Source organism: Cherax quadricarinatus, chromosome 91, assembly GCF_038502225.1.
Source record: "Cherax quadricarinatus isolate ZL_2023a chromosome 91, ASM3850222v1, whole genome shotgun sequence".
NCBI lineage: Eukaryota > Metazoa > Arthropoda > Malacostraca > Decapoda > Parastacidae > Cherax > Cherax quadricarinatus.
Window position 1 is genome coordinate 5,512,082 of NC_091382.1, and position 17,378 is coordinate 5,529,459.

Below are 17,378 nucleotides of genomic sequence, written 5' to 3' on the forward strand. Positions count from 1 at the left end.
AGTTTGGTAATCGTAATGGTAATCAACTGTTGTCACTCTTAAACAGTCATGATAATGTCCAAATTGTAGGTGACCTTGAACCCACACATATCTATGGAGGTGTTCTTAATCTGTGCCTGGGCTTCAACATTACTTCTGCCAGCTGTGAGTCATCTATAACCATACCCCCGGCCGGGATTGAACCCGCGGTCATAGAGTCTCAAAACTCCAGCCCGTCGCGTTAGCCACTAGACCAGCTAGCCACAATAAGATTCATCCAACTAGGTATATTTCTACACCATAGGAAAGTTAGCACAGGCACCTCTGTGACCACAAATGCAAGTTTCCTATGGTGTAGAAATATACCTAGTTGGATGAATCTTATTGTGGCTAGCTGGTCTAGTGGCTAACGCGACGGGCTGGAGTTTTGAGACTCTATGACCGCGGGTTCAATCCCGGCCGGGGGTATGGTTTATTTGCAATCGTGTCATTACGATTTCTTGAGTCATGTTGACGGCAGTGAAGGGACTTGAGCTAGAGTTCGTCACGGCCACGCTAGCTGGAGATTCGTCTGTAAAAACTTGCATTTGTGGTCACAGAGGTGCCTGTGCTAACTTTCCTATGGTGTAGAAATATACCTAGTTGGATGAATCTTATTGTGGCTAGCTGGTCTAGTGGCTAACGCGACGGGCTGGAGTTTTGAGACTCTATGACCGCGGGTTCAATCCCGGCCGGGGGTATGGTTTATTTGCAATCGTGTCATTATGATTTCTTGAGTCATAGCGTCTGATCATTTCCCTAGGCTAACCTCACTAGATATTGGTAATACTATCCTTCCTGGTGGGATATTCAAACGGAAACGTTTTAATGTTCCCACTGATCAGCATGATGACTTTGTCGCACATGTGACTGACTGGTATAATTCCTATGAGTGTTCCTCTGTAGAGATCTTTAACAATGATCTTGTGAGCAGTATTCAAAACTACTTAGAGCCGCCACTGAAACCTCTTGGTACTCTAAACCCAACAAACTTCCATAATAATCATACCTCCTTCAAAAACCATACTTATTACAATGATTCTAAACTTCGTACACTGAAACGTACTGCTCGCAGACTAGGCCTAGCCTATAGAAAACATCGTACCCCTGGAATGCTGAGGCTCTTCCAAACTGCCCTTGCTGCTGCCAGAGAGCGTATGACAGAGCTGCGGCAAACAGACTGGGAAAAATTTGTCAACGGTCTTAATGCTCACACCCCACTTAGCCTTAGCCGGGCATGGAGGGACATAAATAGAATTAAGGGTAACAGAACTAGGCAGATCGCGCACCCTCATCCCTTACATAGGGCGAATGAGTTAGTCAGTGCTTGGGCTGCTACATCTAGCTATGATAATCTTCCCAGTACCACACAGGCAAAATTAAATGACAAATATGATGCAAGGGAGAGACTTGTTTGCTTTATGCTCAGCAAGGCAGATGATTGCAACATTCCTTTCACTAATTATGAACTTGATGCAGCACTAAGGGCAACTCCACGTCGCCTGGTGAGGATGGTATTACTTACAACATACTCAGATTGCTGTGTCGAGTACCAGGTAATCCATTACTTGAATTATATAACATGAGCTATGTAACTGGGGAGCTCCCTCAATCTTGGACCAACAGCCTCATCATTCCAATTCCTAAGCCCAATCAACAAAATGCATTTCACCCAATATCTCTTACTAGCTGCTTGTGTAAAACATTTGAGAGAATGATTCTTAATCGTCTCATGTACAGAATCAAACAATTTTTGTCTCCCCGGTTACATGGTTTTATGCATGGAAGGAGCGTGCATCATTGCATAGCCACCTTTCTCACCCTGCACACTGATAGCTCATACACTACCTTCCTTGACCTTAAATCCGCTTTCGATGTAGCCAACCGACATGTAATCATTAGTGAACTTGCCAGAATGGATGTTGGAGGATGGCTTCTCCGCTGGATTAAAGGTTACCTGTCAAACAGAAAATCGTCTGTGTTGTTCCAGGGACATAGAAGTGTAACTAAAGACTTTGAATTAGGAACACCACAGGGAGGTGTGCTCAGTCCCACACTGTTCAATATTCTAATTAATGTATTACTTAATGCTATGCCTAGTCAGCCCCATCATTATGTGATTAGTTTTGCTGATGATATAATGATTCACACCATCGGATTCTCCAACACCCAAAACATTCTTAATCATGTACTAGCCTCGTGTCAGGACCTGGGGTTGATAATCTCTACTGATAAAACAAAGATACTCAATAGGCGTCCTCCTCGACAGAGAGGCACAGTTCGTCAGATCCAGTTGCATGATGGGTCTCTTCTAGAATATGTAAGCAGATACAGGTATCTAGGCTTTGAGGTTCCACTACTTGGACCTGTTGTAACAAGACTTCGTCGCCAATACAAAGAACGACTAAGAGCTCTTAGAGTTGTGGCTGGGTTTCACCCCAGGTATGGTGCTAATGTTAAAATTGTGAAAATGATGTATCTTGCTTATATTAGATCATTGGTTGATTATGCTGCGCCACTACTTGCTCTTGTGTCTGACTGGAAGCTTGGAGGGCTGGAAAAACTGCAGAACGAAGCAATGAGGATCATTTTAGGATGCCCTCGTACTGTCAAAATTTTAAATATGCAAAAAGAACTTGATATTCCAAGCATCAGAGATCGTGTTACTGAAAGAAATATCCTAATTGGGGTTAATATGCTCAGGCAAGCCCATTCAAACCCCTGCACAGAAGCCCTCCAAACTTTCCTCAGCACTGGTGAACACTCCTCCAGATGGAAAAACTGGAACCGACCTCCGCATGAATCAGATACATGATCTATGTCAAGTAAGGCAACAGCGGCACTTCTCCGCTCCATGGATATATTACCCCATTCCAAACTACCATTCCTCCATTTCCCCCCAGACTACTTCTTAAATCACAACCAAAACTTCGCCTTGAAGCCAAACATGAGGCCTTAAGCTGTATTGATAACTTAGTCACACAGCACACACTCTCGCAAATTATTTACGCTGATGGTTCTGTTCACCAATCCACTGGTGCAGCTGGTAGTGCTGCTGTTGTCGTACAGAGTGATAGCTCTCTTAAAGAAATTGGAGCACGCATCAATAATTGGGCCTCTACCCTTCAGACAGAACTGTTTGCCATACTCCTTGCACTGAAATGCATCTATATATCAAAGATTGACAGTTTAATTGTAACTGATTCTCTGTCATCCATAAATGCTCTCAACTCATTAAGCATAAATTGTGGCATGCTTGTGTCAGAAGCCCGACACAGGTATGGTAGGATTGTGGACAGTGGAGTCAGAGTGCACATGCTGTGGATTCCATCTCACATTGGTCTTCAGATGCATGATAGAACTGATAAATTGGCTAAGCTGTATGCTTTCAAAGAGGGAGTAGATTACAATCTTGGCTTGTCAGGTAGTAGTTTGAGAATAATACGAAAAGAACTTCAACTGAATTTTATGGACTTAAGGCTCAGGGAGATTGACACCAGTGAGTCCATCTATCATCACTCTATCATGCAGGAGGAGCCACATGTCTATGGTGCATCCAACAAAATAAGCAGACTCTTGGATGTCACTACTGCCCGGCTCCGGCTGGGTTACAAGTATATTTGGCAGGTTAAATCACCACCACCAGATGTAGACCAAACGAAATGTAAACTTTGCCAGATGGACTATTGTCAGACCCTGCGTCATTATGTACTGGAGTGTGATAAAATTAATGAATTTAGAAACAACTCACTCAGAAATGTTCAAGAAATGGCAAAGTATTTTATCCACAGTGGTATATTGCAGACCATTCTGGAGAAATACCCTGACTTTGCTAGCTGTAAATAAAGCATTACCACATGTGTGTGTGTGTGACTCAACAATCAATATTTGCACCAATAACTCATTACAGTTGTGACCGGGTGTGGAAGTGTGAATTGCTCATTACACTATAATTTGTTCATGATTGTAGCCGTGTATAAACGTAAGTAACCATTCTTACAGTATTCATTACCTTTGTAACTTGTGAGTTCATTACCTTGTACCTAGTTCAGCCATCAAAACTTTGGGGCCCAGTCCTTGGACCCATTACGTACCTCTGTAATCTGTAAATTTACTTACTTACTAAATACCTTTGTAACTTCTCATGATTGTGACTAGACCTACCTGGAGTTCATTACCTTTGTAATTTGTGAGTTCATTACCTTTGTAAATTGTGAATTCATTACCTCTGTAACTTGCTCAGCTATCAAAACTTTGGAGTCCAGTCCCTGGACCAATTATGTACCTCTGTAATCTTTTGACTACCGCCCACAGGATGGGTATGGGGTACATATTAAACTAACTAACTCTTGGTGGAGCGCTCAACCCGTGGGGGTCATGGATCACCTGGGAGGATAACTTCAATCCCAGGTGACATAGATCACATTCCTTGGACCAAGAGACCCTCACGACCACCTTCAAGGAACCTCTCTCCAGGCTACCACTCTCACCACCAGAGGCGCTGAACTCGCTACTATTGTACCAATATTACCAGGGCCAGATTTATAAGGGGCCACTGCCCCAGGCCCCCCCCCTGCCAGAGGGCCCCCAGACGAAGGACTTCATTTATAAAAAAATGTAATAAAAAAAATTATTTGTTAATTCCTTTTATTAATTAAACAAAGTGAATGTGGGGGCCAGGGCCGGATTAAGAAGTCTCCGGGCCCTAGGCTATTCAGATTGGGGGGGGCCCCTTTGAGTTACGGGTAAGCGAAGCACCCCTTCCAGCTTGGGGGGGAGGGTCGGTGTGAGCCTGTTTAAGGTCTAATTAAATACATTCTGGCTATTTAGATTAAATTTAATAGGGAAAGTACATCAAGACAACCAAAACCATTTACCAACAGCCATTATAACTATCTTGTTAAATCATGCATTTTAAAGAGAATAAACTCAAGACAGCATAGTATTACTAGATTAGGCTATTAAAGTAGTGGCATCATGTACCTATTATATTCAGCATAACCACTACAGCACTATTATTCCCTGTATAAATCACTGACCATTATTGTTATCATTGCATCATGCATAAGACTATCAAATCATATAAACTCAAGAAAGTAAAGAATTGTTTATATTCACAGGCACTTCTTAAATAAACTTTTTTCTGGATTTCATATTCGCAAAATCATCAATTATATTCTGAAAATCAATATTTCTTGTTAGATCAGATACAATGGTCAACAAGGCTAGGTTACACAATTTGTCTTAGCTCATTGTTGAACGGAGCTGGTTTTTCACTCTTTTCAAAACATAAAATGAACGTTCTCCTTCACAGTTAGTAGCTGGAAGTGTTAGGTAAAGGCGATACACTATGTCAACATTAGGGAAGGTTTCTGAGATACCTGCATTTCTTAAATGTTTCAAAGCAGCTGAGGGCGCACATTTTTCAGGTGGAGCTTTAATCTGATTCATATACCCAGAAAAATGAACTATTTCTTCAACAAATGTGTCCTGAACATCTGCCGAAAGGTGTTGCTGCAGCTTTAATGCAGCTTCTCTCAATTCTGCATCTGGCATAGTAGTAATTTTGAACAGAAATCCAAACTTGTCATTGAGATTCTGGTAGATTTCTTTTCTTTTCACCAATTCTGTAATCAGTGAATCCAGAATGACGAAGTATGTAGCTGTCTTACATTTCTGCCTTGGTAGCAACACAATTTCATTGTCTGGCTCTTCAAAATTGCGTTTCCTCTTCCTTGACCGCTGATGATCAGCCCGGTAACTGTAGTCTTTCACCAGCAGTTTAGCTTTCTCTTCAAACATTTCAAAAGCTTCATCATTGCGAAGTGAGCTTACAAATTCCACTAAGCCTGCATAGAGGTTACCACAAGTAGCCATTTCAATTTCAATTTTCTGAAGTGTCTTGTTCGTGGCATTTAACCGTTCCAGTATACAGTCCCAAAGCACACACAGTAAGGCCAATTCAAAATCTTCCAATTTTGATGCTAAGCTGGCTGCTTCGCTTCTTGTAGTTGCTGTCTGGTCTTCATCCTCTGCTATTTGGATCAAAGCAGAACGTATTTCAGCAAAGCTGTCTTTCAAAGCATGTGTTGCATCATGCTGCACTGACCACCTTGTTGTTGATAATGATTTGATGACATCTCCATGAATGGTTGACTTGAGTATACTCCACCGATGCGTTGAAGCAGAGAAAAAATTAAAGAGTGCTTGTAAAAGTCCAAAAAATGAAACTGCAGCGACACAACACTCCGCAGCACATGACCCAACAAGATTAAGAGAATGTGCTGAGCAGGGCACATATTCAGCAAGTGGGTTGATTTGCTTGATACGGGCTTGCAATCCATTATATTTACCCAACATGTTACTTGCATTGTCGTAGCTCTGGCCACGGCAATCCATAATAGAGAGATCATGTTCAAGCAGAGTATCCAGTACTACATTCATCATTGTTTCTCCATCATGGCCTGAAAGAGGAATGAATTTTATAAAGCGCTCTACAGGCTTACCACTGGAGTCGACAAAGCGAACAATGAATGTCAATTGATCTGTATGTGAAATATCTGGTGTTGAATCTACACTTATTGTAAAGTATTTTGCAGTTTTCACAGCTGCTATGATGTTATTGAGGACCTTCTTAGTCATCAGTTCAATAAATTCATTGCATATAGTAGATGACATGTAAGTTATTATTATTATTATAATCAAGGGAGAAGTGCTAAACCCGGTGGATTATACAGCGCCTGGGGGGGGGGATGTGGAAGATATTCAGGCTTAATTCGGGGAACTGGAGCACAGATTCAATTCCCAAAATCAAGAGCCCCTCACGAACATCAAGGAACCTTCCTTGAGGGGGATGACATGTAAGATAGTGCCTCTTCCTGCATTCCCAAGGCGTGACACATGATTTGCTAAGAATGGATCGAATTGTGCTAACAGTTCTATGATCCCTAGGAAATTGCAATTGTTTTCTGAACCAAAAACCTCAGTTTCTCCACGGAAAGCAAGTCCTCTTAGAGCTAAGAATTTTACAACAGCAACAACTTTTTCTAGAACTTTTCTCCAATAAGTGCGCTCTTTTTCAGTTTGATTTTCTAAATGAGAATCCAATAAGCCTATTTTCTGTGCACGAAATACACTGGCTAAAATGCAGCTCCTGTGAGTGGTGCTGTTTTCATGTTCCTCGAAACGCTTGGAATTTTTCCAGTCATTGAACCCCTGTGTGAAGGTATTTTCTTTGGTAGAAAACAGCTTGTATGCTGAACAGTACACTTTTCCTGAGCTTTCAGAGTATACCATCCATGATCTTTTCACAGTTTCTGAATTTGCAAGCTTCCTATAAAACATAGATGACTTTAAACAACGACGACTTCCATCATCATAAATCCTTGCTGATTTCCTAAAGTCAATGTTCAGAGTTTGACTGAAGTTTTCTGCAATGAAAGCATTACGTAGAGAATCTGGGATTACATTTGGCCATGAGGCAGGATCTTTTAAGACAAATCCTGTGGATGAAATGTCCGTTGAGACATTGAGAGGAGACACAAAAGAAGTAGATGCTGGCTGAGAAATAATGGAGGGAGGGCTTCCTGTATGATCTGACGTATCTGCAGATTCAACTGTACTGGTAACATCAGAAACTGTTTTCGTGAGCATGTCTGTGATCTTTCTGCAGCTTCCTACATCTTTCTTTTTCTGTTCTTCTTGAATTTTCTTCTTTCTTTTCTGTGACCCACTAGCATAAGAACGTCCAACATCACGTTCACGAGATGCCATAATGAGGATGTATCACTGTCTGTAATCATGCAAATACAAATTTTTCATTATCAATTATTATTAATTTTTTAATTATTAAATTTTTTTTCTGTCAGTTGGGGGGATATGGCCCTTGTAGCCCCCTTTCCTCTGGCTGCGCATCTAAAAATTCAAAACGTTACCAGAAAGGAGTCATATACAGAACTTTTACCATAGATTAGGTTAGTGATTTGGGCTACGAATATTTTACTAATTCATCCTCCTTGATCTCCAATTTACTTAAACAGAAATCATACTGAGTCCAAGAACAATGCACAATGGTATTTATATTACTATTTTCATAACTAAACTAATCATTATGTTTTGCATGATAAATGGCCTACCACCATAGGTAGTAAATTAATTGATGTTCTACATCACTTCCGTCGCAACTTGAAAACTAAGCATTTGCGACGGAAGTGATGTAGTGATGTAGAATAACAACTGGGCGTCTACACTGCAAACTGAATTGTTTGCAATCCTAATGGCGCTAAAGCTAACCTATGACACTGAGCTTGACTCTATCATCATTACTGATTCTATGTCATCATTGAAGGCTCTTGACTCATATAATGACTCCAACAACATGCTCATTGGGGAAGCCAGGTATAGATACTCAAAAATTAGGGAGAAAGGAATTAATGTACAATTGCTATGGATCCCATCACACATTGGATTACTCCTTCATGATAAAGTTGATATGTTAGCCAAGAAGAGTACCCAAAAGGAGAATGTAGAATATAACTTTGGTATAACTGTGTCTAGCATTAGGAATAATATTAGGAGAGAAGTAAATAATGAAAATGATTGTTATAGGAATGCAGTTAGAAGCCTGAGTAGATCTATAACCCACTATGATAACATGAACGTAGATAAGTATGTTTATGGAGCAACTTGCAATGTGAACAGACTGACTGATGTTGTAGTGGCCAGGCTTAGGCTTGGTTACAAGTACTTCTGGCAGTTTGGGAGACACACAGATGATGATCAAACTAAATGTAAATTATGTGATCAGGCATATGGTCACTCTCTTGAACACTATGTGCTTAATTGTCCACTTATTGTTTGAGGAATACAGAGACAGACAGTATAATAACCTATGTGACATGTCAAGATATCTTATTAATGAAAATAAGATACCAGATATACTAAGCAAATTTCCTAAATTTGCTTGTAACAGATAAGTGAACTATAGATATGTAGATATAAATCCATATGTATTCCTGTTAACCCTTTGGGGCCTAGTTCCTAGGCCTTTTGTGTATCCATATGCTCTCGCGCTACCGTCCACAGGATGGATATGGGGTGCACAATAAACCAGCCACTTCGGTGGCAAAATCTCTAAAAATGATGTAGAACATTAATCAATTGAGATCTGTTATTGAAATGATAAAGACTTAAAGACAGGACAAAGTGCTTTTAAAACCTACAAACGGAAGTCAGTTTGCGTTTTTAGGTTTTTCTTTATAGTATTTTTACCAAAAATGCGTCTTTACTGGTCCATGCGTCTTTACTGGTCAAGTAACCCTATCAGGTACCTCCCTTAACATTTAGAGGCAAAAACAAACATTTATCCATACACATCAATGTCTATCAACAACACTTCAGATAATTTGTCACAGTACAAGTCTAGATAACGTGTAATTACTACAGAAAATTGGAGAGGAATCTCCCATACTCACCCATTAGCGGGAAAACACAGCTGTTCTGATGTAAACAAAGGCGTGTTGAGTGTTGCCATCTATGGTTAGGTTAATTTATTTTTATTTTATTTTATTTCATTATTTATTTTTGTTTTGATTAATTTTTAAAAATCAATTTTACTCTCCAAACACTTGAACTTTTTAGGTAGGGACCCCTTTGCACTTGCACCATGTGCACAGTCTTGGATGAGCCCCTGAACCCCTTGGACCGCGGGGCCCTAGGCAAATGCCTCGTTTGCCTATGCGGTAATCCGGCCCTGGTGGGGGCATCAAAAAATTGAAAGGAAGGCTAACTCCCCACCCTCCTAACCAGTATTTCTGGTTAGTGTCAGTTTAGAGGTAAATGACGAGACCATGAGGTCAGAGGTGACCAAGGTGCACACGTGTGTACTCACCTATTTGTAGTTGAAGGGGTCGGTTCATAGCTCCTGGCCCTTCCTCTTCACTGATTGATACTGGGTCCTCTCTCCCTGCTCCATGAGCTTTATCAATCATCTTAAAACTATGTTTGGTTCACACCTCCACTATGCCACTTTCTAGGCTATTCCACTTCATGACAACTCTATGACTGAAGAAATACTTCCTAACATCCCTTCGACTCATCTGAGTCTTCAACTTCCAATTGTAACCCCTTGTTTCTGTGTCCCATCTCTGGAACATCCTGTCTTTGTTCACCTTGTCAGTTCCTTGCAGTATTTTATATGTCATTATCATGTCTCCCCTGTCCTCCATTGTCGATAGGCCAGTATCCCATAACTTTTCTGCGTAGGACAATCCCCTTATCTCTGGGACTAGTCTCGTTGGAAACCTTTGCACTTTCTCTAATTTCTTGACGTGCCTGACCAGGTGTGGATTCCAAACTGGTGCTGCATACTCCAGTATGGGCCTGACATACATGTGTACAATATCTTGAACGATTTCTTACCGAGATATCGGAATGCTATTCTCAGGTTTGCCAGGGACCCATATGCTGCAGCAGTTATCTGTTTGATGTGTGCTTCCGGAGACATGCTCGGTGTTATACTCACCCCAAGATCTCTCTCCTTGAGTGAAGTTTGCAGCCTTTGGCCACCTATCCTGTGTGTGTGTGTGACACTAACTACATTGTCATTAAATGGGTATTGGGTGCATATTACCTGGAGTTTACCTGGAGAGAGTTTCGGGGGTCAACGCCCCCGCGGCCCGGTCTGTGACCAGGCCTAACCTAACCTAAAGCTTAATTGTAATTCAATTTAATTTCCATTTTGAGGGCTCCCCGGGCCCCCCAAGGTCTAAATCCAGCCCTGAGTGGTACTAGTGTTGTCAGTGATATAGTGGTAGCAGTGATGTCAATGATACAATGGTACCAGCATTGTAAGTGGTTCAGTGGTAGCATTGTTGTGAATGGTACAGTGGTAGCAGTGTTGACATTGGTACAGTTGTAGCAGTGTTATGAATGGTATAGTGGTAACAAAGTTGTCAATGGTACAGTGATAGCAGTGTTGTCAGTGGTACTGTAGTAGGAGTGTTGTCAATGATATAGTGGTACCAGTGTTGTCAAAGATACAGTGGTAGCAGGTAGGAGTTGTCAATGGTACAGGTGATATCAATGGAACATTATTATTATGATAATCAAGGGGGAGCACTAAACCTGTAGGATTATGCAGCACCTGTGGGGGGATATGAAAGGTATTCAGGGAACTGGAGAACAGATCCAATTCCCTAGATCAAGAGCCCCTCACCAACGTCAAGGAACCTTCTTTGAGGGGTATCAATGGTACAGGTGTTATCAATGGTACAGTGGTACTGTCACTCTATATGAAATCACAGTTGTGTAATGTCACACATTTGCTGAAGGTTTTATTTGGCCCAGAATTCTAACTATGGTATAATAATAAGTACTAAACCCATGAGGGTCATACAGCTACTTGTGGTATTGTTTAATTTATATCCTGACTTGTGACATGATCTTATTTAGGACGAGTTTCGCATCACTCCACCATCTGGTTGTGATAAGTCTCATGTGCAGTGTAAGACGAGTATTATTATAATCAAATATTAAAGCGATAAACCAACAACGATCGTGTAGCAAGTCGAGTATTATATACTACCTGGCTTTCTTGGCTTATTTTAGGTTATTAAACACCTGAGTTAATTCTAACAGTCTTTCTTCATGGGCCGATATTTTTCAAGCACTTTGACATGTAAGGGTTGGATGCATTTTGTGAATATATTCTTTAATACACATTACAGGTTTAGTGTTTCTTTTTTTATAATAATAATATTAAAGAATAAAAGCTGAACTTGTATAGGACACAACTTGTACAAAATTATTTATGTGTCAGAATCATTAAAATGCATTAATTTCAAAATCTTCATTACTGTCAGAGCAGAAGAATCACACCGTAAATATTACATGACAAAAAGCGTATACATGTATGTGTAATAATTATAATAATAATAATGTTTTTCCAATAAAATATATTTGATACAGAGGTATTTGTATTTAATAATTATATTTGTGATTATTTTACTTCAATAAATAAAAAACATAATTTAAAATAGTCACAAGACTACATTATCGTCACTTAATATCTACGAGTCTCAACACATGTCATAATCATGTTAATCAGGACTAGGTTATTAGTTTTTTAAGTAAAGTTCAACTTACAAAGCTCATATAGAACTGAGATAATAGGGGTTAATCAGGTCTAATACAAGGAAGAGGAAGGGTAACCCAATCTGGGAATATGGCCAGGCTCAGGGAGTAGAAAATCTCATGGAACTCATCAGACGTATATCAAAGGCTTACCTTATCCCCAAACCCCAGAGAGAAACAATGACATAAAATACTAACACGAATGTAGTGTAAAGCAATCTTTTAATGTTACACACACTGGACTTCAACCACAGATAAATATGGTGAGGGAGAATGAGTTATGTATAGGAAGGACAGTGAGGTATAGTCAGATTAATTGTAGTGAAGCTAAGATTTTTGGTAGGCTCAAAAACAGGTTGGACAAACACTATATGATGCAGAAGTAGGCCTACTGCAATGTTCCTCCATTCTTGTATACAATACTTATGCACTGTTGCTATGTGGGGAACATAAGTACTGTACATCAGCATGGAGCAACACTACAGTAGGCTACCCAAGATTTCAGCTTCAACATACCTGACTGTTCCCTTCACTATGCTTCCATAAATATATAGCCTCGGTTTCCTTCTCTAGGTTTGTCTGAATTGATCAATTTACAGTGCATGTGAAACAACAACCACAAAGGCTTGCATTATTCTCCATTTCTCTTGATAGGACTAATTTCTTGAGCTTCTTAAACAAACTACACTACCCCAGGTCACAGAAAATATTGACAATTTCTTAAAGGTTATGCTGACAGCAAAATATGCATTGACTGCCTTAATTATGAGAGAGTACACAGGCCTCACTTTCAACATCGCTGCCTGATACATTCACTCGAATCAATGTTCTCTGTGAAAGCCCTCCGTTCAATGCAGAATCTATGACCTAACGGAAAATAACTAGCTAATAATAATCTATTTCTACAAGTACATGTACAACTTATACAGATCCATATCTGACATCAATGACATACTATATAGAAAGCCCCTGGATATGCAGAGTATTTCAGGCAAATTAGGTTAATTTTGTCCCCAGGATGTGACCCACACCAGTCAACTAACACCTAAGTACCTATTTACTGCTAAGTGAACAGGGACAGCAGATGTTTTAAGGAAACATGTCCCAATTCTTCCACTTGTACCAGGGATCACGAGCTTTTACCATGGGAGAGGGAGCATGGACACGGGGGGCATCCCACAGTTACTAAAAACAACAGACATAGCCCCACTCCACAAAGGAGGCAGTAAAACAATAGCAAAGAACTACAGACTGATAGCACTAACATCCCAAATCATAAAAATCTTTGAAAGGGTCCTAAGAAGCAAGAGTGCCACCCATCTAGATACCCATTAATTACACAACCCAGGGCAACATGGGTTTAGAGCAGGTCGCTCCTGTCTGTCTCAGCTACTGGATCACTACGACAAGGTCCTAGACGCACCAGAAGACAAAAAGAATGCAGATGTAATATATACAGATTTTGAAAAAGCCTTCGACAAGTGTGACCATGGTGCAATAGCGCACACAATGCGTGCTAAAGGAATAACAGGAAAAGTTGGTAGATGGATCTATAATTTCCTCACAAAAAGAACACAAAGAGTAGTAGTCAACAGAGCAAAGTCTGAGGCGGCTACGGTGAAAAGCTGTTCCACAAGGCACAGTACTCGCTCCCATCTTGTTTCTCACTCTCATATCTGATATAGACAAGGATGTCAGCCACAGCACCGTGTCTTCCTTTGCAGATGACACCCGAATCTGCATGACAGTGTCTTCCATTGCAGACACTCCAAGGCTCCAGGCGGACATCAACCAAATCTTTCAGTGGGCTGCAGAAAACAATATGAAGTTCAACGATGAGAAATTTCAATTACTCCGATATGGTAAACATGAGGAAATTAAAACTTCAGAGTACAAAACAAATTTCTTCCACAAAATAGAGCGAAAAACTAACGTCGAAGACCTGGGAGTGATCATGTCGGAGGATCTCACCTTCAAGAACCATAACATTGTATCAATCGCATCTGCTAGAAAAATGACAGGATGGATAATGAGAACCTTCAAAACTAGGGATGCCAAGCCCATGATGACACTCTTCAGGTCACTTGTTCTATCTAGGCTGGAATATTGCTGCACACTAACAGCACCTTTCAAGGCAGGTGAAATTGCTGACCTAGAAAATGTACAGAGAACCTTCACGGTGCGCATAACAGAGATAAAACACCTTAATTACTGGAAGCGCTTGAAGTTCCTGAACCCGTACTCCCTGGAACGCAGGCGAGAGAGATACATGATTATATACACCTGGAAAATCCTAGAGGGACTAGTACTGAACTTGCACATGAAAATCACTCACAACGAAAGTAAAAGACTCGGCAGATGATGCAACATCCCCCTAATGAAAAGCAGGGGTGTCACTAGCACGTTAAGAGACAATACAATAAGTGTCAGGGGCCCGAGACTGTTCAACTGCCTCCCAGCATACATAAGGGGGATTACCAATAGACCCCTGGCTGTCTTCAAGCAGGCACTGGACAAGCACCTAAAGTCGGTACCTGACCAGCCGGGCTGTGGCTCATACATTGGATTGCGTGCAGCCAGGAGGCCTGGTCACAGACCGGGCTGCGGGGGCGTTGACCCCTGGAACTCTCTCCAGGTAATGGACACTCAATGCATGAGCTCAGTGAGCTACCAATCAAGCTTCGAGACAGCAGCTATGAAACCTTTTATACCTAGAACTAACTCTCTACTTGCGTACCCCTTAGCTATAGCATCTCTTACCATGATAACCCTCAGGGATCATACAGGGTCTGAAGTCCTAAAGATGTGCGTTTTCTTAACAGAAACGTGTATAAGAAGCAATAGTTTCAACTGTTAACATATAAGAACATAAGAAAGAAGGAACACTGCAGCAGGCCTACTGGCCCATGTGAGGCAGGTCCAAGTATCTCACTGCCTTAAGCCAATGACCCAATCTAGTCAGGTCACATCCACTTAAGGAAGGAGCATGGCATCAGACCTAGTAGCACAAGCTAGTCAGGTCCAACTCACACACACTCATGTATTTCTTTACCCTATTTTTAAAACTACACAACATTTTTTTTAGCCTCCATGATGGTACTCGGGAGTTTGTTCCACAACTCTATTACCAAACCAGTGCCTTCCTGAATCTGAATTTTTCCAACTTAAAACCATTGCTGTGAGTCCTGTCTTGGCTAGATCATTTTAGCAACTACTTACAGTGTGCTAAAATGGACTATTTTCAAATTTCCTTGACCTGATATTTACTGAAAAATTTTCATGAATTCTTGTGCATCTTGGTAAATTACATACAGCCTCTCCTCACTTACCGACGTACTCGTTTACCGACAACTTGGACTTACGACAGACTCTCTGACCAGTATGCATACCTAAATAATGTACAGTGGACCCCCGCTTAACGATCACCTCCAAATGCGACCAATTATGTAAGTGTATTTATGTAAGTGCGTTTGTACGTGTATGTTTGGGGGTCTGAAATGGACTAATCTACTTCACAATATTCCTTATGGGAAAAAATTCGGTCAGTACTGGCACCTGAACATACTACTGGAATGAAAAAAGTTCGTTAACCGGGGGTCCACTGTATTTTAAAGCTGATTTCCTCTGTTCTGTTTATTACAATATACAGTACACTACTGTATAAACATTAAAATATACCAGAAATGTTATAAATGGTGCAAAGGTAACATTAAAATAATATCAAAGATGGCTGACACAAACCTACTACCATTATAGTATGATCTTCACTTAGCGATGAATTCGTTTACCGACCTAGTCTCAGGAACAGAACTCTGTTGTTCAGTGAGAAGAGGCTGTATTTATAAATACTTTTTATTTAATATGACTCTTCTACTTTAATTAAGAATTCTTATAGTCTTTAACAGAGCTTTATTTGAGTACTTTTCTAGGCAATCTGAACACTGATATGATTGTTCTGAATCAACTTGTGTATGTGTAACAGATGTGGATTTTCGTGAAAAGTCTTTTGCACACACTGAGCATTGATGCGATTCTTCCCCTCCATGAATTATCAAATGTTTTCTTAGTGATGCTCTCTCGGAAAAAGTTTTCAGGCAGATTGAACACTGCTATGGTTTCTCTCTTGTGTGAATTCTCAAGTGTTTTTTTAAAGATGAATTACAAGAAAAGCCTTTGAGACACACTGGACACTTGTATGGTCTCTCTCCTGTATGAAAACTCATGTGGCTTTTTAAGTAAAATTTAACTGAAAACTTTTTGAGACACACTGAACACTGATATGGTTTCTCTCCTGTATGAGTTCTCATGTGGGTTATTAAGGTTGGTTTCAGTGCAAAATCTTTCAGACAGACTGAACAGTGATACGGTTTTTCACCTGAATGAATTCTCATATGTCTAACTAAATGAGCTTTAAGTGTAAATCCTATTAGACATTCAGAACATTTATATGGTTTCTCTCCTGTATGAATTCTCATGTGTCTTATCAGAGAAAAGCTGACTGGAAAGTCTTTGAGACACACTGAACATTGATATGGTTTCTCTCCCGTATGATTTATCATGTGAATAGTTAAATGATATTTTTCTGTGAAGACTTTTGAACACACTGAACACTGATATGGCTTCTCACCTGTATGAGTTTTCTTATGTCTTATTAAATGTGATTTCAGTGTAAACTCTTTCAGACATTCTGAACACTGGTAGGCTTTCTCTTCTATGTGAATTTTCATGTGAGTTACTAAATGAGATTTAACCGAAAAGTCTTTTAAGCACACTGAACAATGATGTGGCTTCTCACCAGTGTGAATTTTGAGGTGCTTTTTCAAATCGTGTATCCGTGGAAATGCCTTGACACACTTGGAGCATTGATGCTTCTTCTCCACATGAGTTTTTAAATGCTTTACTAGAGCTGAGCGATTTAAAAAACGCTGCAGACATAATGAACACTGATGTCGTTCCTCTTCTCTCGTATCCATTAGTGAAGGTGACTCTTCTCCTAACTGCTCGTACATGCTAGTGGCTTTCTTTGTGCTTAACAATACTTTATTACATGTAAACTACAGTTTGTATACTACACAAAGAAAAAACATTTTGAATTTGAATTCTGAATACTAACCTCAAACACGCTTTCTCCTCCATACAAAATACAAATGCGAATAATTTAAAAAAATAAAAAATAATAAATAATACCAATACTCTTTCCTATCTATACACACTCAAACATCTGCTCA

General features: G+C 40.2%; 1 protein-coding gene across 1 annotated transcript; it reads right to left on the minus strand.

The window, feature by feature from the left end:
* Positions 1–11,174: 11,174 nt before the first annotated feature.
* Positions 11,175–17,110, minus strand: LOC128704846 (gastrula zinc finger protein XlCGF57.1; the record flags this gene model as incomplete). Its single annotated transcript, XM_070104352.1, is given in 1 exon segment — positions 11,175–17,110. A coding segment is annotated over 1 exon segment (851 nt), but the record flags the coding sequence as incomplete, so codon positions are not given.
* Positions 17,111–17,378: the final 268 nt, after the last annotated feature.